The 17,201-nt window shown below is 40.5% G+C and overlaps 1 protein-coding gene across 2 annotated transcripts in view; it reads right to left on the bottom strand.

Moving 5' to 3' along the window:
• TOM1L1 (target of myb1 like 1 membrane trafficking protein) overlaps nucleotides 1-17,201 on the bottom strand; it is a 55,411-nt gene that overhangs the window by 25,771 nt on the left and 12,439 nt on the right. For both annotated transcript variants that reach the window (XM_081220210.1, XM_081220209.1), the window contains exons 5-7: nucleotides 16,298-16,423; nucleotides 15,300-15,401; nucleotides 14,216-14,332 (exon numbers count right to left, since the gene is read on the bottom strand). In XM_081220210.1, coding sequence (XP_081076336.1) covers nucleotides 14,216-14,332; nucleotides 15,300-15,401; nucleotides 16,298-16,423 — 345 coding nt within the window. The remainder of the gene's footprint in view (nucleotides 1-14,215; nucleotides 14,333-15,299; nucleotides 15,402-16,297; nucleotides 16,424-17,201) is intronic.

Raw genomic sequence — 17,201 nt, 5'->3', positions numbered from 1 at the left:
AATAAGTATACCAGATTTCAGACAGAAGGAAACAGACAACGCATTTCAAATAAACAGAACAGCTGCCAGAAGGTATGCGCCAACAGACAAAACAGGAAATGCCTTTAATGTTAACAAACTGCATATAAGACTGTGATCACTGGTAAAGTATATGTACAAGAAGAGCCGAGAAATTTTTGAGCGGAGACTTTTCCTACCGGCTGCACACCTTTCTTTTGCCTTCCAGATCCACCATCCATACTCTGCCCTGCTGTGTGCCCTGGGGGTTGGCCTGTAGCGGGCATACCACCAGGTCCCCTGCCCTCTAGCTTTTGACTGGGTTCAGCCCACAGGATGCACAGGGAGGAAATGGGAGGGCGAAGGAGAGTGAGGTCTGGATATTTATTATCTTCATTCCTTCCACCAAAGGCACCACTACTCTCAAGGCTGCCTTCCTCATATTCTGCCCACTGGGTTCTGGCAAAAGCTTCTTCTTGCCTATTAATGCCTAGGGGTATTAGCTAATAGCCCAGGGTAACAAACTTGCTCCTGTGGTTTCTCTGAGCCCTGTGGTATCTCACTAAATAAACAATACCTTGATTAAATTCTTTTCAAATTACCCAAATGGAGCATGCCATCTGTTTCACTGATAAGCCCTAAAAGGCATGAAAACAGAGCAATTTAAATAGTATGATACCAACACAGGGATAGACAAACAGATCAAACCAAGAGAACAGCCTCTGGAAAGACATCCTTGCATTAGAATACAGGATATGATAAAGAGGTATTTGAAATCAGTGGAGAAGGTATAAATTGTTACTAAATGTTATTTGGACAAGCAGCCATACAACTGAAAAAGATAAATGAAGGGAAAATCTCTAACTGATACCAAGGATAAAGATTTTAATTTTATTTTTTAAATTAATTAATTAATTAATTTTGGCTGTGTTGGGTCTTCGTTGCTGTGCACAGGCTTTCTCTAGTTGCAGAGAGTGGGGGCTACTCTTCGTTGCGGTGTGCAGGCTTCTCATTGAAGTGGCTTCTCTTGTTGCGGAGCATGGGCTCTAGGAGCCCAGGCTTCAGTAGCTGTGGCACATGGGCTCAGTAGTTGTAGCTTGCATGCTCTAGAGCACAGGATCAGTAGTTGTGGCACACAGGCTTAGTTGCTCCGCAGCATGTGGGAACTTCCCGGACCAGGGATCAAACCCGTGTCCCCTGCATTGGCAAGCAGGTTCTCAACTGCTGTGCCATCAGGGAAGTCCTAAGATTTTAATTTTAAACCACATAAAATCAAGGGAAAATCCATTAATTTATTAAAGATATTTTTGTGAATGATTACATTGTGCAGCACTGCTCTGGGAGCGGAACCTGAGCAGTAAGCAGGACAAGCCTGTGAAGCATCCATTCTAGAAGGCAAAGACAGCTGCACAAACATGCAGGAAAAGCATCAGTGTGCTGGGGAGAGAATGAAAAGGGGGTGAAAAAGAAAGTGCTGACTTTAGACCGGGGAGCCAGTGAAGACCCCTCCGAGGAGGTAACATACTAAGTTGGAATGATGAGAAAAAGCTGGTCATTAGAAGACAGGGGAAGCATGAGAGTCAAGGGTGAAACAGCTCCCCGGCAAGAACGAACTCAGTGTGTCCAGGGAATAGGAAGGTGGTCGCTGTGGCTGGACCGAGGACACATGAGCTATGGAAGGAAAGGTGGGCAGGAGCAGACTGGGAGAGGTTTTGTGGCCAGAGTAAGAAAGGTGGGTTTTATTCCAAGTGTAACGGGAAGTCACTGAAGGGTTTCCAGCAAGGAACAACATGACCTGGTCTACCTTTTAGAAAGCTATAGAGATGCTCAGTATCATTAGTTATTAGGGAAACGCAAATCAAAACTATAGTGAGATACCACTTCACACCTACTACGTAGCTAAAAAACTCCAGAAAACCACAAGTGTTGGCAAGGAAGTGGAGAAACTGAAACCCTGTGTGTTGCTGGTGGGAATGTAAAATGGTGCAGCCACTGTGGAAAAAAGTTTGGCAGTTCCTCAAAAAGTTAAACATAGAGTTTTTATATGACCTAGTGATGCTACTCTGAGGTATATACTCAAAAGAACATAGGTATTCAAACAAAAACGTATACATGAATGTTCACAGCAGCTATTCACAATAGCCAAAAGGTAGAAACAACTCAAATGTCCATCAACTAATAAATAAATAAATAAATAAATAAATAAATAAATAAATAAATAAATAAATAAATAAAATATAGTGTACCCATACAATGGAATATTGGGCCATAAAATGTGCTACAGCATGGTTGAGCCTTGAAAACATTATAGTAAGTGAAAGAATCATATTTTATGATTCCATTTATATGAAATATTCAGAATAGGTAAATAAATACACAGAAAGAGAAAGCAGATAACTGGTTGCCTGGGACTGGGCAAAGACAGGAAGGGAGAGAGATTGCTTAATGGGTATAGGGTTTCCTTTGGGGATGATGAAAATGTTTTGGAACTAAATAGAGGAAATGGTTACACTGTGAACATGAATTCCACTAAATTGTACACTTTAAACTGTAAATTTTAAAATGATTAATTTTATGTTTTAACATAAAATTTAATGTTTATGTTTTAAAATGTTTTAACATTTTTATTAATGTTATGTGAATTTTACCTCAATTAAAGAAAAAAAAAGCTATATAGTTCTTGATTTTCAACACAGCACTGTACTCAATATCCTGAAAATATTTTTGACAACAAAATACCTAAAAATATTAGATACAATATTAAAATGTTTTAATGTGCATGCCTAAACTTTCAAGAAAGCATGAGAAGTCATCAAAGGCTAAATCCAAATAGGATCCAAAGATATGAGAGGCAATAAAGGCACAAGGGCCCGAAAGGCACCCATCTGTCAATCTCTAATAACCCTGAGAGGCAGGAGACAAAGCCTGGGGCCCGAACAAGGTACTGAGATGCAGCTGGGACATCTGAATGGCTACGACCTATACACGAAATAAGAAATATACATATTGATCTTTAGCGCCCAGTGCTGACAGAGTTCCTAAATCCCTTGGAACTTCCCGGGTGATAGGAGCATCTTTTGTTCTGATGAGGCAACTCTTGATGGGCTCCTGGTTGGGGGCTGGTCAACAGAAAGACTAAAACATGATTAGAAGCTTGGAACTTTTAGCCCTATCCTCCATCCTCTGGGTATGGAAGGGAGGCTAGAGATGAGAGTTAACTGATCATGCCTACTTGATGAAGCCTCCATAAAAATCCATAAACTTTGGGGTTCGGAGGGCTTCCAGTTGGTGAACATACCCATGTGCTGGGACAGGGGTGCACCTCAACCCAATAGGGACAGAAGCTTCAGTGTTTGGGACCCTTCTAGACCTCACCCTTTGTACCTCTTCACCTGGCTTTTCATCTGCATCCTCTGTAATAGACTTTATAATAAACCAGTAAATATAAGTAATTGTCTCCTTGAGTTCTGTGAGCCATTCACGCAAATTATCAAACCTGAGGAGAGGGGTGTGGGAACCCCCAGTTTATAGCCTGTTGGTCAGAAGTATGGGAGACTTAAACTTGCAAAGGGCATCTGAAGTGGGGCAGCCTTGTGGGACCGAGCCCTTAACCTATGGGATCTGATGCTAACTCTGAGTACTTAATGTCGGAAGTGAATTTAATTTTAAGACACCCAGCTGGCATCAGAAAATCAGTCAGTGTGGGCAAAACACCCATACATTTGGTGTCAGAAGTGCTGGTTGTGAGTAGTACTGAAAACAAAGCTTTCCTTTTGTTATATAAGTTAAAAAGTTAGAAAAAGCAGCTCAGCCCCACAAAGGAAAATGGGAGGGAGAAGGAGAAGCCTCACCTTTGGAGGGAGAGAAGGAAACTACGTATTCTTCCTGAGAATTCTGACAGCCTTTCTGCATTATCATCTCTAGGGATGAGACTCTCTGCCTTCAAAGTTTAAAAACCCTAGTGAGTGTTTTTCTTTTTTCTTCTGACTGCTGAGGTCCCATGTTCTCTTGGAAACCACAAGTTATTTGAAGTCCTTTTTCTCTGGTCTTATTAGTGACACTGGAAGTTCCCTGCTCCTGGAGTTATAGTGTTGGGACAGCAGAAGACAGACTCATGTCCATGTGAGTGCCTCAGGCCCATCCAATCTTGCTCTGATTCTGAGGTTACTATAGGCTTCTTCTGAGGAAAGTCACACAGTAAGGGTCTCTTTCTCCTGGGGCTGTGTGTGCCTCAGTTGGCTGATCCCACCTACATTACTGGACTCTGAATATTCTCACTCTTCTAGTCCCCTGATGGTCTGTCTAGGCTCTCCTGTAATCCTTGGAATTTATTCTTATTTTCATATTTTGTCTGTCATTTCAAAGGGGTTTGGGGAAGAGGAGGTAAATTATTCTAACAAGCTAAAAGAAAAGAAGTGGTTATTAGCTAGTTGGGGGAAAAAACAGTGTCTGTTTCACAACTATCACAGTGGATTTCAGATACTTTTAGTACTTCTTTACAGATAAACTCTGTGTGCCCTGTAATGCTCCTGGGCCCTCAATGCCTCCCATCTTGCCCACTACCCCAACTCTGATGACCCCCCACCAGGCTCATGCTGAAGCCTCCAAAAGCCCCTCCGGTTACATGGGGAAGCTAGGCAGGAAGCCAGTGTTATCTGGGGGCCCTAGCTCCACTAATCTGTAGATTTTACACCAGGGGTCCCCAACCCCCAGGCCACAGACTGGAACCGGTCTGTGGCCTATTAGGAACCGGGCCGCAGAGCAGGAGGTGAGCAGCCGGCAAATGAGCGAAGCTTCATCTGTATTTACAGCCGCTCCCCATCACTCGCAACCCGTCGCTCGTGTTACTGCCTGAGCTCCGCCTCCTGTCAGATCAGTGGCGGCATTAGATTCTCACAGGAGGACGAACCCTACTGCGAACTGCGTACGCGAGGGATCTAGGTTGCCTGCTCTGTATGAGAATCTAACGCCTGATGATCTGAGGTGGAGCTGAGGCCGTGATGCTAGCTCTGGGGAGTGGCTGCAAATACAGATTCTCATTAGCAGAGAGGTTTGACTGCACAGAGACCATAATAAATCAACTGCTTGCAGAATCATATCAAAACCCTATCAGTGGGCTTCCCTGGTGGCGCAATGGTTGAGAGTCCGCCTGCTGATGCAGGGCACACGGGTTCGTGCCCCGGTCCGGGAAGATCCCACATGCCGCAGAGCGGCTGGGCCCGCGAGCCATGGTCGCTGAGCCTGCGCGTCCGGAGCCTGTGCGCCACAACGGGAGAGACCACAACAGTAAGAGGCCCGCGTACCGCAAAAAAAAAAAAAAAAAAAAAAAAAAAAAAAAAGCCCTATCAGTGAGTGGCAAGTGAAAACAAGCTCAGGGCTCCCACTGATGCTGCATTATGGTGAGTTGTATAATTATTTCATTATATATTACAATGTAATAATAATAGAAATAAAGTGCACAATAAGTGTAATGTGCTTGAATCATCCCCAAACCATCCCCCCACCAGCCCCAGTCCCTGGAAAAATTGCCTTCCACGAAACTGGTCCCTGGTGCCAAAAACGTTGGGGACCGCTGGTTTACACAGTTGTGAGAAAACCTCTGAAAAAGTACAAACTAAAGAATTACTTTATTTCTCCATAGTCTATCTTTGCTGGTTTCATTTTTAGATTCCATCACATTATTTTAGATTGACCATAGTGGGACAGGATATTGTGATAGAAGAAGTATATATTTGGTCTTCATCCCCAGTTCCTAGCCCAGAGCTTCTAAAACCCTGGGAATTTCCAGAGCAGTAGGATGAGAGAAGCATCTTTCGTTATTGATAAGAAGCCCCTTTCAACCAAGCCTGAGTTTATGCTAATGAGGTGATTCTTGGAGGATGGGGGCTGGCTGCCAGAGGAACCAACCCTGTGATTAGAAGGTTGAAACTTGCAACCTCCAGGAAGGGGAGAGGGACTGGGGGTTGAGTTAATCACCAGTGGCCAATGATTAAATAAATCATGCCTCTGTAATGGAATCTCTATAAAACCCTAAACTACTGGGTCCAGAGAGCTTCTAGGTGGTGAACACATTCAGATGCTGGGAAGGTGGTGAACTCCAACTCCACAGGGACAGAAGCTCCTGTGCTCGGGACCCTTCCACACCTTGCTGTATGTATTCTTTGTCAACAACGGAAAAATGTCACCTGCCATATCAGTAAACAAAGGATGTTGCAGCCATCAAGCCATCACATTACAGCCTCCCCAATGGTGAGCCCTGAAGGAACTCAAGATAGAAACAGGATGCCCACCATCTAGCAGTCAGCCTCTGCAGCCACCCCCCAAGAGTGTACCCTGAGGAAAGTGAGGATGAGAAAGCATAGGATGCTGGCCCCAGATAGCTGAGGTGTATATCAAAGGAATGACTTCAGTGGGCCCAGACTCCTGTATCTGTGCAAACATAGAAAAGCACTAAATTCTTTAACTTGAGATATCTGGTTTTCTTTCATTAACAGTAATCTTTTGATGTTCCAACTACCTGGTCTTTGTTAAAAAAAACTCCTATATATCCTGGCTCCTCCCTTGCTTCTTCAGAGTAGTACCTTAGAGCTATCTGAGAGGCTGTGTCTTGGGCTTAAGTCTTCAGTTTTGTCCAACAAATAAAACATAATTCAAAACTTTTAGGGACTTCCCTGGTAGTCCAGTGGTTAAGAATCTACCTTCCAATGCAGGGGACGCGGGTTCGATCTCTGATCGGGGAACTCAGATCCCACATGCTGTGGGGCAATTAAATGCACACACCACAACTAAAGAGCCCACACACCACAACTACTGAGCCCACGCACTCTGGAGCATGCATGCCACAACTAGAGAAGCCCGAATATGAAAACCCAGCCCAGCAAAAAAAAAAAAAAAAAAAACTTTCAGGTTGTACATTTTTTCACTTGACATCTTCATCTGGCTATCATCTGTATCAATGGTAAGTAAAGTGTTTCCCTGGATTCTGTGAGCCACCCTAGCAAATTACTGAACCTGAGGAGGGAATCACGGGGACCCCTGATTTGACTTGTAGCCAAAATGGGACAGAAATGTGGGTAACCTGGGGACCCACTACTTGTGATTGGTGTCTGAAGTGGGGGCAGTCTTGTGGGACTAAGCCTCTTACCATATGGGGTCTGTGCTATCTCTGGGTAGCTAGTGCCTGAATGATTTAATGTGAGGGAAGAAACTTCAGATCTGGTGTCTGAAGTGTTGTGAGTAGAGAAATAGTTTTCTTTTATGAGTTTATTTAGATTACAAGAAAAAGTTCAAATACCTGTCAAAAGAATTTAAAAACAGTGCTCCCCGCACCAGCTCTCTATTAGTCACTAACAAAAAGCGTTAAGAGAGAAAATTAAAGTTACACATTCAATAGGCTCCATAAACAAACTGACATGGGGCCAGAACCATTCAACTTGAATTGGCCATGAGTAGCGTTCTAATGTTGATTTACAGCCCAAGTCTCTTTACTATTCAAGGCAACACACAACCCTAAGCTCTGGCATCAAAACAGCAACCAGCAAATCAGCATTATCCTTGCAAAATTCAACCAAACATCTGTACCCAAAGACTTGGACACAAAAAGGCATTTCAGTGCACTCCAGGATGGCATCAAATAAAACTGGATGCACATATTTGAATGGGATGTTTCAGTGTGCATTTTACTGAAGGATTGATTGTTTGCCACAGATGGATACAAACATGAGAGAAAAATCCTGTCACTTCATTTGAGAGCTCTGAAAGGCTGGGAAGACTGTGTGGAACTAGGAGTATTGCCATGTCCATTTTTGAAAAATATTATCTGCCACATACCCTTTTACTTTGATATTTACTTTTTAAATTTTAGTTTAACATGCTTGTTAACATCATGAGTCACAAAATTTATATCTGTGAATGCCTTCGATTGTGGATTTTTAAAAAGGGATTACTACATAGGAACTCTATGATTAATTTTCTTTTTAATCTCCTCATAACCTGGATGTATAAATGAAGAGCTATGCTCTTATCTTAGCTCTTCATTTTATATATATAGAAACTAAGTCCAATGATAGTAAATGACTTGCCCAAGGCCAGGAACCATAAGAATCATTAGCAAAATGATATAACGTTCCTAAGTAAAATATCTTAAAAATAATACACTTAAAACCGCTGATCCAAAATACTGATTTATTTCTCAATGCATATTACTCGGACGTTCTATAGGATATTAACAGATACTTAGCAAATAGATATTCTTTCGTCAAAAAGTCTGTAAACTTTGGGTTAAAGACTCTTTGTACAGATGTAAAAAATCCTCAACAAAATTTTAGCAAACCAAATCCAACAACACGTAAAAAGGACCATATACCATGATCAAGTTGGATTCATCCCAGGCTCACAAGGATGGTTCAACATATGCAAATCAGTCAATGTGATACACCACATCAACAAAAGACAAGACCAAAACCACATGATCATCTCAACAGATGCAGAAAAAGCACTTGATAAAATTCAACATCCATTCATGATAAAAACTCTTGCCAAAGCGTGTAGAGAGGGAACATATCTCAACATTATAAAAGCCATTTTATGACAAACCCACAGCCAACATAATACTAAATGGTGAAAAGCTGAAAGCCTTCCCAATAAATTCTGGAACAAGACTAGGATGCCCACTCTCACCACTTCTATTCAACACAGTATTGGAAGTCACAGCCAGAGCAATCAGACAATAAAAAGAAATAAAATGTATCCAAACTGCAAGAGAAAAGGTAAAACTGTCATTATATGTGGACAAGAGGATATCTATATAGAAAACCCTAAAGACTCCACACGAAAACTATTAAAACTGATAAATGAATTCAGCAAGGTAGCAGTAAACAAGACTAATACACAGAAATCTGTTGCATTTCTTTCACTAACAATGAAATGTCAGAAAGGGAAAGTAAAAAAAAAATACTGTTTAAAATTGCATCAAAAAAAAAAATACCTAGGAATAAGCCTAACCAAGGAGATGAAAGACTTATATGCTGAGAACTATAAAACACTGATAAAAGAAATCGAAGATGATTCAAGGAAATGGAAAGATATCACATGTTCTTGGATTGGAAGAATTAATATAGTTAAAATGGCCATACTACTCAAAGCAATCCACAGATTTAATGTGATCCCTATCAAATTACCCATAACATTTTTCACAAAATTAGAATAACCCTAAAATTTATACAGAACCACAAGAGACACAGAATTGCCAAAGCTATCCTGAGGAAAAAGAACAAAGCTGGAGGCATAACCATTGGAGACTTCAGACAATACTACAGAGTGACAGTAACTGAAACAGTGTGGTATCGGCACAAAAACAGACATATAGATAAATGGAACTGAAAAGAGAGCCCAGAAATAAACCCACGGTCACACCTACATAGGTCACACCACACCTACAGTCAGGTAATCTTTGACAAAGGAGGCAAGAATATACAATGGAGAAAAGACAGTCTCTTCAGCAAGTGGTGCTGGGAAAGTTGGACAGTCACATGTAAATCAATGAAGTTAGAACACTCCCTCACACCATAAACAAAAATAAGCTCAAAACGGCTTAAAGACTTAAACACAAGACATGACACCATAAAACTCCTAGAAGAGAACATAAGCAAAACAGTCTCTGATGTAAATTGTAGCAATGTTTTCTTAGGTCAGTCTCCCAAGGCAATAGAAATAAACAAATGAGACCTAATCGAACTTACAAGCTTTTGCACAGAAAAGTAAACCATAAACAAAACAAAAAGACAACCTACAGACAGGGAGAAAATCTTTGCAAACAATGTGACCGACAAGGGCTTAATTTCCAAAATATACAAAACAGCTCATGCAACTCAATAACAAAAAAACAAACAACCCAATCAAAAGACATACATTTGGCCAACAGGCACATGAAAAGATGCTCAACATTGATAATTATTAGATAAATGCAAATCAAAGCTACAATGAAGTATCATCTCACACTGGTCAGAATTGCCACCACCAAAAAATCTACAAATAATAAATAGTGGAAAGGGTATGGAGAAAATAGAACCCTCCTACACTGTTGGTGGGAATATAAACTGATACAGCTACTATGGAAAAACAGTATGGAGGTTCCTTCCAAAACTAAAAATAGAGTAACCATATGACCCAGCAATCCCACTCCTGGGCATATATCCAGAAAAGACGAAAGCTCTAATTCAAAAAGATACACACCCCAATGTTCATAGCGGCACTATTCATAACACCCATGACATGGAAGCAACCTAAGTGTCCATCAACAAGTGAATGGATAAAGAAGATGTGGTATATACATATACACACAATGGAATACTAATCAGCCAAAAAAAAAGAATGAAACAATGCCATTTGCAGCAACCTAGAGGTGATCATACCAAGTGAAGTAAGTCAGACAGAGAAAGACAAATATTATATGATATCACTCATATGTGGAATCTAAAAAATAGTCCAAATGAACTTATTTACAAAACAGAAACAGACTCACAGATGTAGAAAACAAACGTATGGTTACCAAAGGGGAAGGGGTTGGGAGAGGGATAAATTAGGATGATATATAAAATATATCTACCATATATAAAATAGATAATAAGGATTTACTGTATAGCACAGGGAACTATATTCAATATCTTGTAATAACCTATAATGGAAAAGAATCAAATAAAAGAATATAGATACATACATATATATGTATTGATATAACTGAATCACTTTGCTCTACACCTGAAACTAACACAACATTGTAAATCAACTATACTTTAATAAAAAAAAGACTCTTAGAGCCTTTACTATACTAATAAACTTTTTGACCCTCCAAGAGGAGAAATACAGTAAACAGTTGGTTTTGGAACTTATTTGACCACAGATGTCATATTCCCCACAGAGTATACAACATAAGACCAGTGGGAAATGCTGTCTTAAATTGTTTCCAAGAGTTGTGTCTTGCTTCCCCCAGAATCTGTCATCTCAGTGTTCACCAGAGGAATCTTTCTGAAGTTTTATCTGGTTATGCAGTCCTTCAGCTTATATCCCTTTAATGGCTTCCTTCTGCCACCTGGGTTAAGCCCACTCAGGCATGGCATATCAAGTCCACAATAACCTGTGCAGACCAGATCTTGCCACCCTTCTCCTGGAACCTGATGCTCCCAAGCTGTGGTTTAAAACCCTCTGTGCACCTGAGGGATACCACAAACTCAAATCCATTGATAGTGGGTGGGGGGTGGCAAGGGGTTCCTTGAGGGGTGTGTCTGACCCCCTCGTGGTCTCTGGAGGTAGGCTTGCATAGATATAGCTTGAGAAATGACCTGTTTTTCTTTTCTTTTTTTTTAAATCGTTTAAAAATGTAAAACCCATTCTGAGTTCACAGGCAACCGAAGCCTGCATATAACCCACTGGCCACAGCATGCTGACCCCTGGATTAGAGGAAAGCACAATCCAGGACACTCAAGACTGCCCACAACGAGCACTGCCACAGGACATGGAAGGAAATGAAGGATGCTCCAGGACCAGAGACTGTGGAAGCCAGAGGAAGACAGTATGAGGGGCAGCTAGCAAACAGCTGAGGTGCAGTAGTGAGACAACTGGACAAGACAACCTGTGCTCACGCCTCTCTCCCCACGTGAGACCAGACAGCTGAGGCAGAAGAATCTGTGCCTAGGTGGGAGCAATGCTTGGGACAGAGACATAGGGCACTGTTTCCAGTCGTTGGTAGCAACCAGGAAAAATAGGAAGCATATAACTCAGAAGACCAGCTACCAACATAACCCACCCAGCATCATCCCGTGCCAATGCTACATACTCTGAAAACAGCAGCAAACACAGAAATACTCAGAAATAGTACTAAGAACAAGCTGCAGTAACAGTGTTTTCCACTTGGCATGGGCAAGCTGGGTCACAGAAATGCAGACCAGCTGTCAGGGATCTCACACAAAAATAAGCTCACTATCACCAGTCTATCCAGATACTTGAGAAATGAAATGAAAGAGGTGATGAACAAAAGAACTTGTACCCAAGGAAAGAGAATCCACAGAGCAAATGGAAAAGCACCTTTAAAAATAATTACTGGGCTTCCCTGGTGGCGCAGTGGTTGAGAGTCCGCCTGCTGATGCAGGGGACACGGGTTCGTGCCCCGGTCCGGGAAGATCCCACATGCCGTGGAGCGGCTAGGCCCGTGAGCCATGGCCACTGAGCCTGTGCGTCCAGAGCCTGTGCTCCGCAACAGGAGAGGCCACAACAGTGAGAGGCCGGTGTATGGCAATCAATCAATCAATCAATCAATCAATCAATAAAAATAATTACTATCCTTAGAAAGACAAAAGGGGAAAGCATATCCATGAAAGAACTATTATAAAAATTGAAGTAAAATTTTAAAATAAAAAATTGTTGAAATAAAACATACATTAGGAGGGCCGAATAGACAATCTGATGTTCACATCTTAGAGAAATAATACATAAAATGGAGAAGCTTTGCTAGAACTACAGCATAAAAGAAGAAACAAAACGTGTATAAAAGTTGAGATAAGAAAACTGTAACTGAAAGTTTCATCATCTAAATAATGTCCCATACAAAGATAGAAAGAATACTAGAAAAGAAATATCTGAAATAAGAGCTGAGAATTTCCCAGAACTAAAATACACTTAAGCTGACAGGGCAAAAGGCCTATCAAGTATTGATACTAAGCAGGTTAAGTAAGGTAAATACACATATGCACATACATGCACACATATCCCTAGACACAGTATAGTGAAATTTCAGAAGCATTAAAGTAAAGAGAAATCACAAATACAACCAGAAAAACAGATTATAAAACAAAGGTGCAAGAATACATAATATGATACTTCTCAATAGCACCACTGGGTGCAAGAGCAATGGAGCAGTATCTCTGTAGGACTTAAGGAAAATAATTCTGTACCTAGAGGCCAAACTGTGAGCCCTTAACACGGCAGCCAAAAGACATCTTTGGACACGTAAACACTCAAAGTTTACCACTAGTAACAATTTAAGGAGATAGCAGTTAAATACAGGTGGTGATGTTGAAAAAGGGCATTTTTACACCATTTATTATTTCCCAAACAAGCAATAATCAAGAAAAATGTTATTTACTAACAATCGAAGGACTTAAAGGAAAGATAACAACAACATGAGAAGTGGGGAGTGGGAATCAGAGAAAAGTAAAAATAGAAGTTTCTTAACTTTGGGGGGAAGAAAAAGATTTAGAAACAGATTTTTTTCCTCTAACTGCTTCTAAAATTCTGTGTTAAAGTGTGTGTTAAAACGTAAAATTGATGGGCTTCCCTGGTGGCGCAGTGGTTGAGAGTCCGCCTGCTGATGCAGCGGACACGGGTTCGTGCCCCGGTCCGGGAAGATCCCACATGCCGCGGAGTGGCTGGGCCCGTGATCCATGGCCGCTGAGCCTGCGCATCCGGAGCCTGTGCTCCGCAACGGGAGAGGCCACAACAGTGAGAGGCCCACATACCGGAAAAAAAAAAAGGAAAAGCTTAAAATTGAAAATTAGAACAAACCATTAGAGGGAACAAGTGCCCTGGATGTAGAGACTCAGAAGAGGGTCTGGGAGGCCCCCACTCCGGTCATACTGAGATGCTCGTGCCCTTCACATGCCCACACACGTCCAGATGAACCGTCCACTTGCTCCTCCACAGCGTCGGCACGGCCTCCACCTAAACCTTTCCAAAAACCCTCACCTTTCTCCTTGCCCCCACCCCTGAACCCACAGTGTGATAAATACATTTCTATTATAGCATCAATACTTTATTAAACTTGTTGTTTACAAAACACTCTTGCTCACTAGACCTAAGTTCCTCAAGAACTAGTAGAGCCTCCTCATTTCTATATCCTTTACCACATTATAGTTACTCATATGTTTGCTGAATAGATAGGTAACTTTTACACATTTAAAACAGTTAGAGATTAGTAGAGGTTGTATATGGCTAGGCTATAAATGACTAAATGATGTTAAATTATTTATTGCAAGAGGGTAAGTACCACGTCTAAGTTACCACTGCATTTCTGATAAAGTCATCCTTGCAGCTTCATGTTAAGTTTAACAATCAAGTAAACATGCTGGAGCATGGACTAGTCAGTGTTACGGTGCCTTCCATCTCCAAGGCTCTAAGTTTAGAGAATAACTTTCAGGGACTGCTTGTCCCTGAAATTATACTACACCTGCAGAAGGTCTATGTCTTCACGATTTTCAGACCCAGGAATATTCTCCATCAGTATGACAGACATCACTCTCACATTCATTTTCACCATATCCAATTCACTGTGCAGTTTTCCAATCTGTTGAGAGCAACACAATCAATCACCAGTAAGTGTGACACAAAGAATGGCTACCTTGTTTCTTGCTTGTAGAGAAAACACTTTTGTAAAATTTATTATTTTCAAATTTATACAAATGTACATGTAATTATTTTACAAATATACAATCTTCCACCTTCTAAAAGGTCTTGAGAGCTCTTGTAATAAATTTAAAAATATGCTCTAGGAAAGTTAATGAAGGGAAAAAGTCAGATTGGAACCAATATGGAGAAGGGAGAAGGTAACCATATCAGCAACCTGAAGAAAATGGCAAATGTTAGTTTGGGTTTCTTAGAAACCAATGGGAGAGAAAAAAATGAATGTTTTATAGTCCCACGGTATTAGAGAAGGAAGAATCAAGAGAGAAACACTTTTTTTTTCTTCCTGGATTAAATTCTAAGAGGAATTAATCACATGGATTGTTATATAATACCAAATCATAATAATATAAAGTCTTAAATGATAGTTCCCTTATAGCAGGACAGAAATGAGCTTCATTTAATAATTGCTTGTCTAAACAGTAGATAAACAGATATAGACAAACAAGTAAATGTAATTCAATGGGCACAGTTAATAATAGTAATAAGATGACCACTTACTGAGCTCTCTGGAATGGCATACAGACAGTCCTATCAGGAGCAACAGGAATCAACTTACACGAGATCCATCCCACAGCCAAGCCTCCACAAAGCCACAAAAGCCACTAGACGAGCATAACTGTTAAAAGCTCAGGCTTTTAGAATCAGGCAGAATCCATGGGATTAATTCCACGTAGAGTTGAACCATCATAACCTATACAGTATCACTAAGCTTCAGTCCCCTCCTCTGTAAAATGAGGTTAAAATGTACCTCTACCTTATGATAGTATTATTAAGAATAAACAAACTATATATAAAGTACTTAGAACTTAGAAAAAGTCATAAATAAATACAGTCATGGCTGTTGTTACCTGTTCTGGGACCAATATAATAGTGGAGCTCTTGGGAACTACAGAAGAAAGAGCTGGTGCAGTAGGAACAGATGGTGGTGGATTCGGTGACATCTGAGCAGTCTATCAACATGAAATATAGAAATATTATCATTTAAATTAACTCAGCCACCCCAAGTCCAGTTTTTCCATTCAGATGACTCAATCACTAGGGAGAGTTAGCCCTCAGGACAAAGCCTTCACAAAGATCAGACTTTTGGTATACACCTGAATTGCTTTTTCTACCAAGGCAGGACTCACCAATATGCAGGAGGGAAGAATTACTGTTTTTACATTATGGAAATTATAGGAAGTTAGGAGCTGAATTATAATCAGTCACTACAAGTGTTCTAAGTTCAAAACCTTGAAAGTTGCTTGCATACTTGAGAATGAATACATGTGAACATTGAGAAACTCTTCTATGGGCACAGTATTAATAAACAAATCTATTATATGACTACCTATAATAGAGACCCCTGCCTGTCTAGCACCAATCTTTTCTTTTGAAAACTTCCCCTCTTCTGCTCTACCTAAATAATTTCTATATGGAGCAACCCCGTTCTTATATGACCTTAGTTAATTTGTGCAGAAATGGAAAAGTGACCTAGGTTGGTTCAATGAGGCCCTTCTCTGAAATTTTGGACTTGGAATGTGAAAAAGCTAAGGCTATAATATGAAAATTTAGGAGCTATATTGTTTACCATGTGGAAAAAGCTAGTCTGCAATGAGAGAGAAGAACGAAGCTGATGATCAAACGTAAGTAGGCAAGTAACAAGGCATTTGAATGCTTGGTTCTCTGTTCAAAGATCCAGCTAACACCACCCTCCTTGCGGCTTGTATTCTATGAGGTATTACAGTATCCTTCTAACAGACTAATCTTTTAGGTGAAGCTAGGTGGAGCTAGGGTGGTCCCTTTCGTTGAGAAAATACCCATGCACTACACTGTCTTACTCTACAGAGGTCAAAGAACGGCCTCCTACCTTTTGTCTGGCTGTTTCAGCCACTGCATCTGATGGAGGAAACTGAACACCTTTCTTAAGAAGGTCCAGGTACACTTCTTTCACTTCACTTACATCCACAGCTCCTGGGAAACCCTGTGACCATGTCTGAATTCAAGAGATGGAAAGTTCCAGAGGTGAATAAGCAGCAAAACAAAACACAACTCCTAAGCTGGTGACAGAAAATGAGAGACTGACAATTATGTACCTTACTCAGAAAAAGAAAGCTGCTTTTGAATGTACATTTTTAGAGACTAGAATAATTAATTAATTTTATATATATATATATATATATATATATATATATATATATATATATATATATATATATATATATATATATATATATATATATATATATATATATATATATATATATAACATCTGTACTGGAGTATAATTACTTTACAATGGTGTGTTAGTTTCTGCTGTATAACAAAGTGAATCAGCTATACATGTACATATATCCCCATATCTCCTCCCTCTTGTGTCTCCCTCCCACCCTCCCTATCCCACCCCCTAGGTGGTCACAAAGCACTGAGCTGATCTCCCTGTGCTATGCAGCTGCTTCCCACTAGCTATTTTACATTTGGTAGTATATATTAGTCCATGCCACTCTCTCACTTTGTCCCAGTTTACCCTTCCCCCTCCCCATGTGCTCAAGTCCATTCTCTACGTCTGCGTCCTTATTCCTGTCCTGCCCCTAGGTTCTTCATAACCACTTTTTTTAAAATTTAGATCCCATATATATGTGTTAGCATACAGTATTTGTTTTTCTCTTTTTGACATACTTCACTCTGTATGACAGACTCTAGGTCCATCCACCTCACTATAAATAACTCAATTTTGTTTCTTTTTATGGCTGAGTAATACTCTATTGTATACA

This window comes from Mesoplodon bidens (genome assembly GCF_964165515.1).
Source record: "Mesoplodon bidens genome assembly, chromosome: 19".
NCBI lineage: Eukaryota > Metazoa > Chordata > Mammalia > Artiodactyla > Ziphiidae > Mesoplodon > Mesoplodon bidens.
This window is presented reverse-complemented; position numbering and strand designations above follow the sequence as displayed.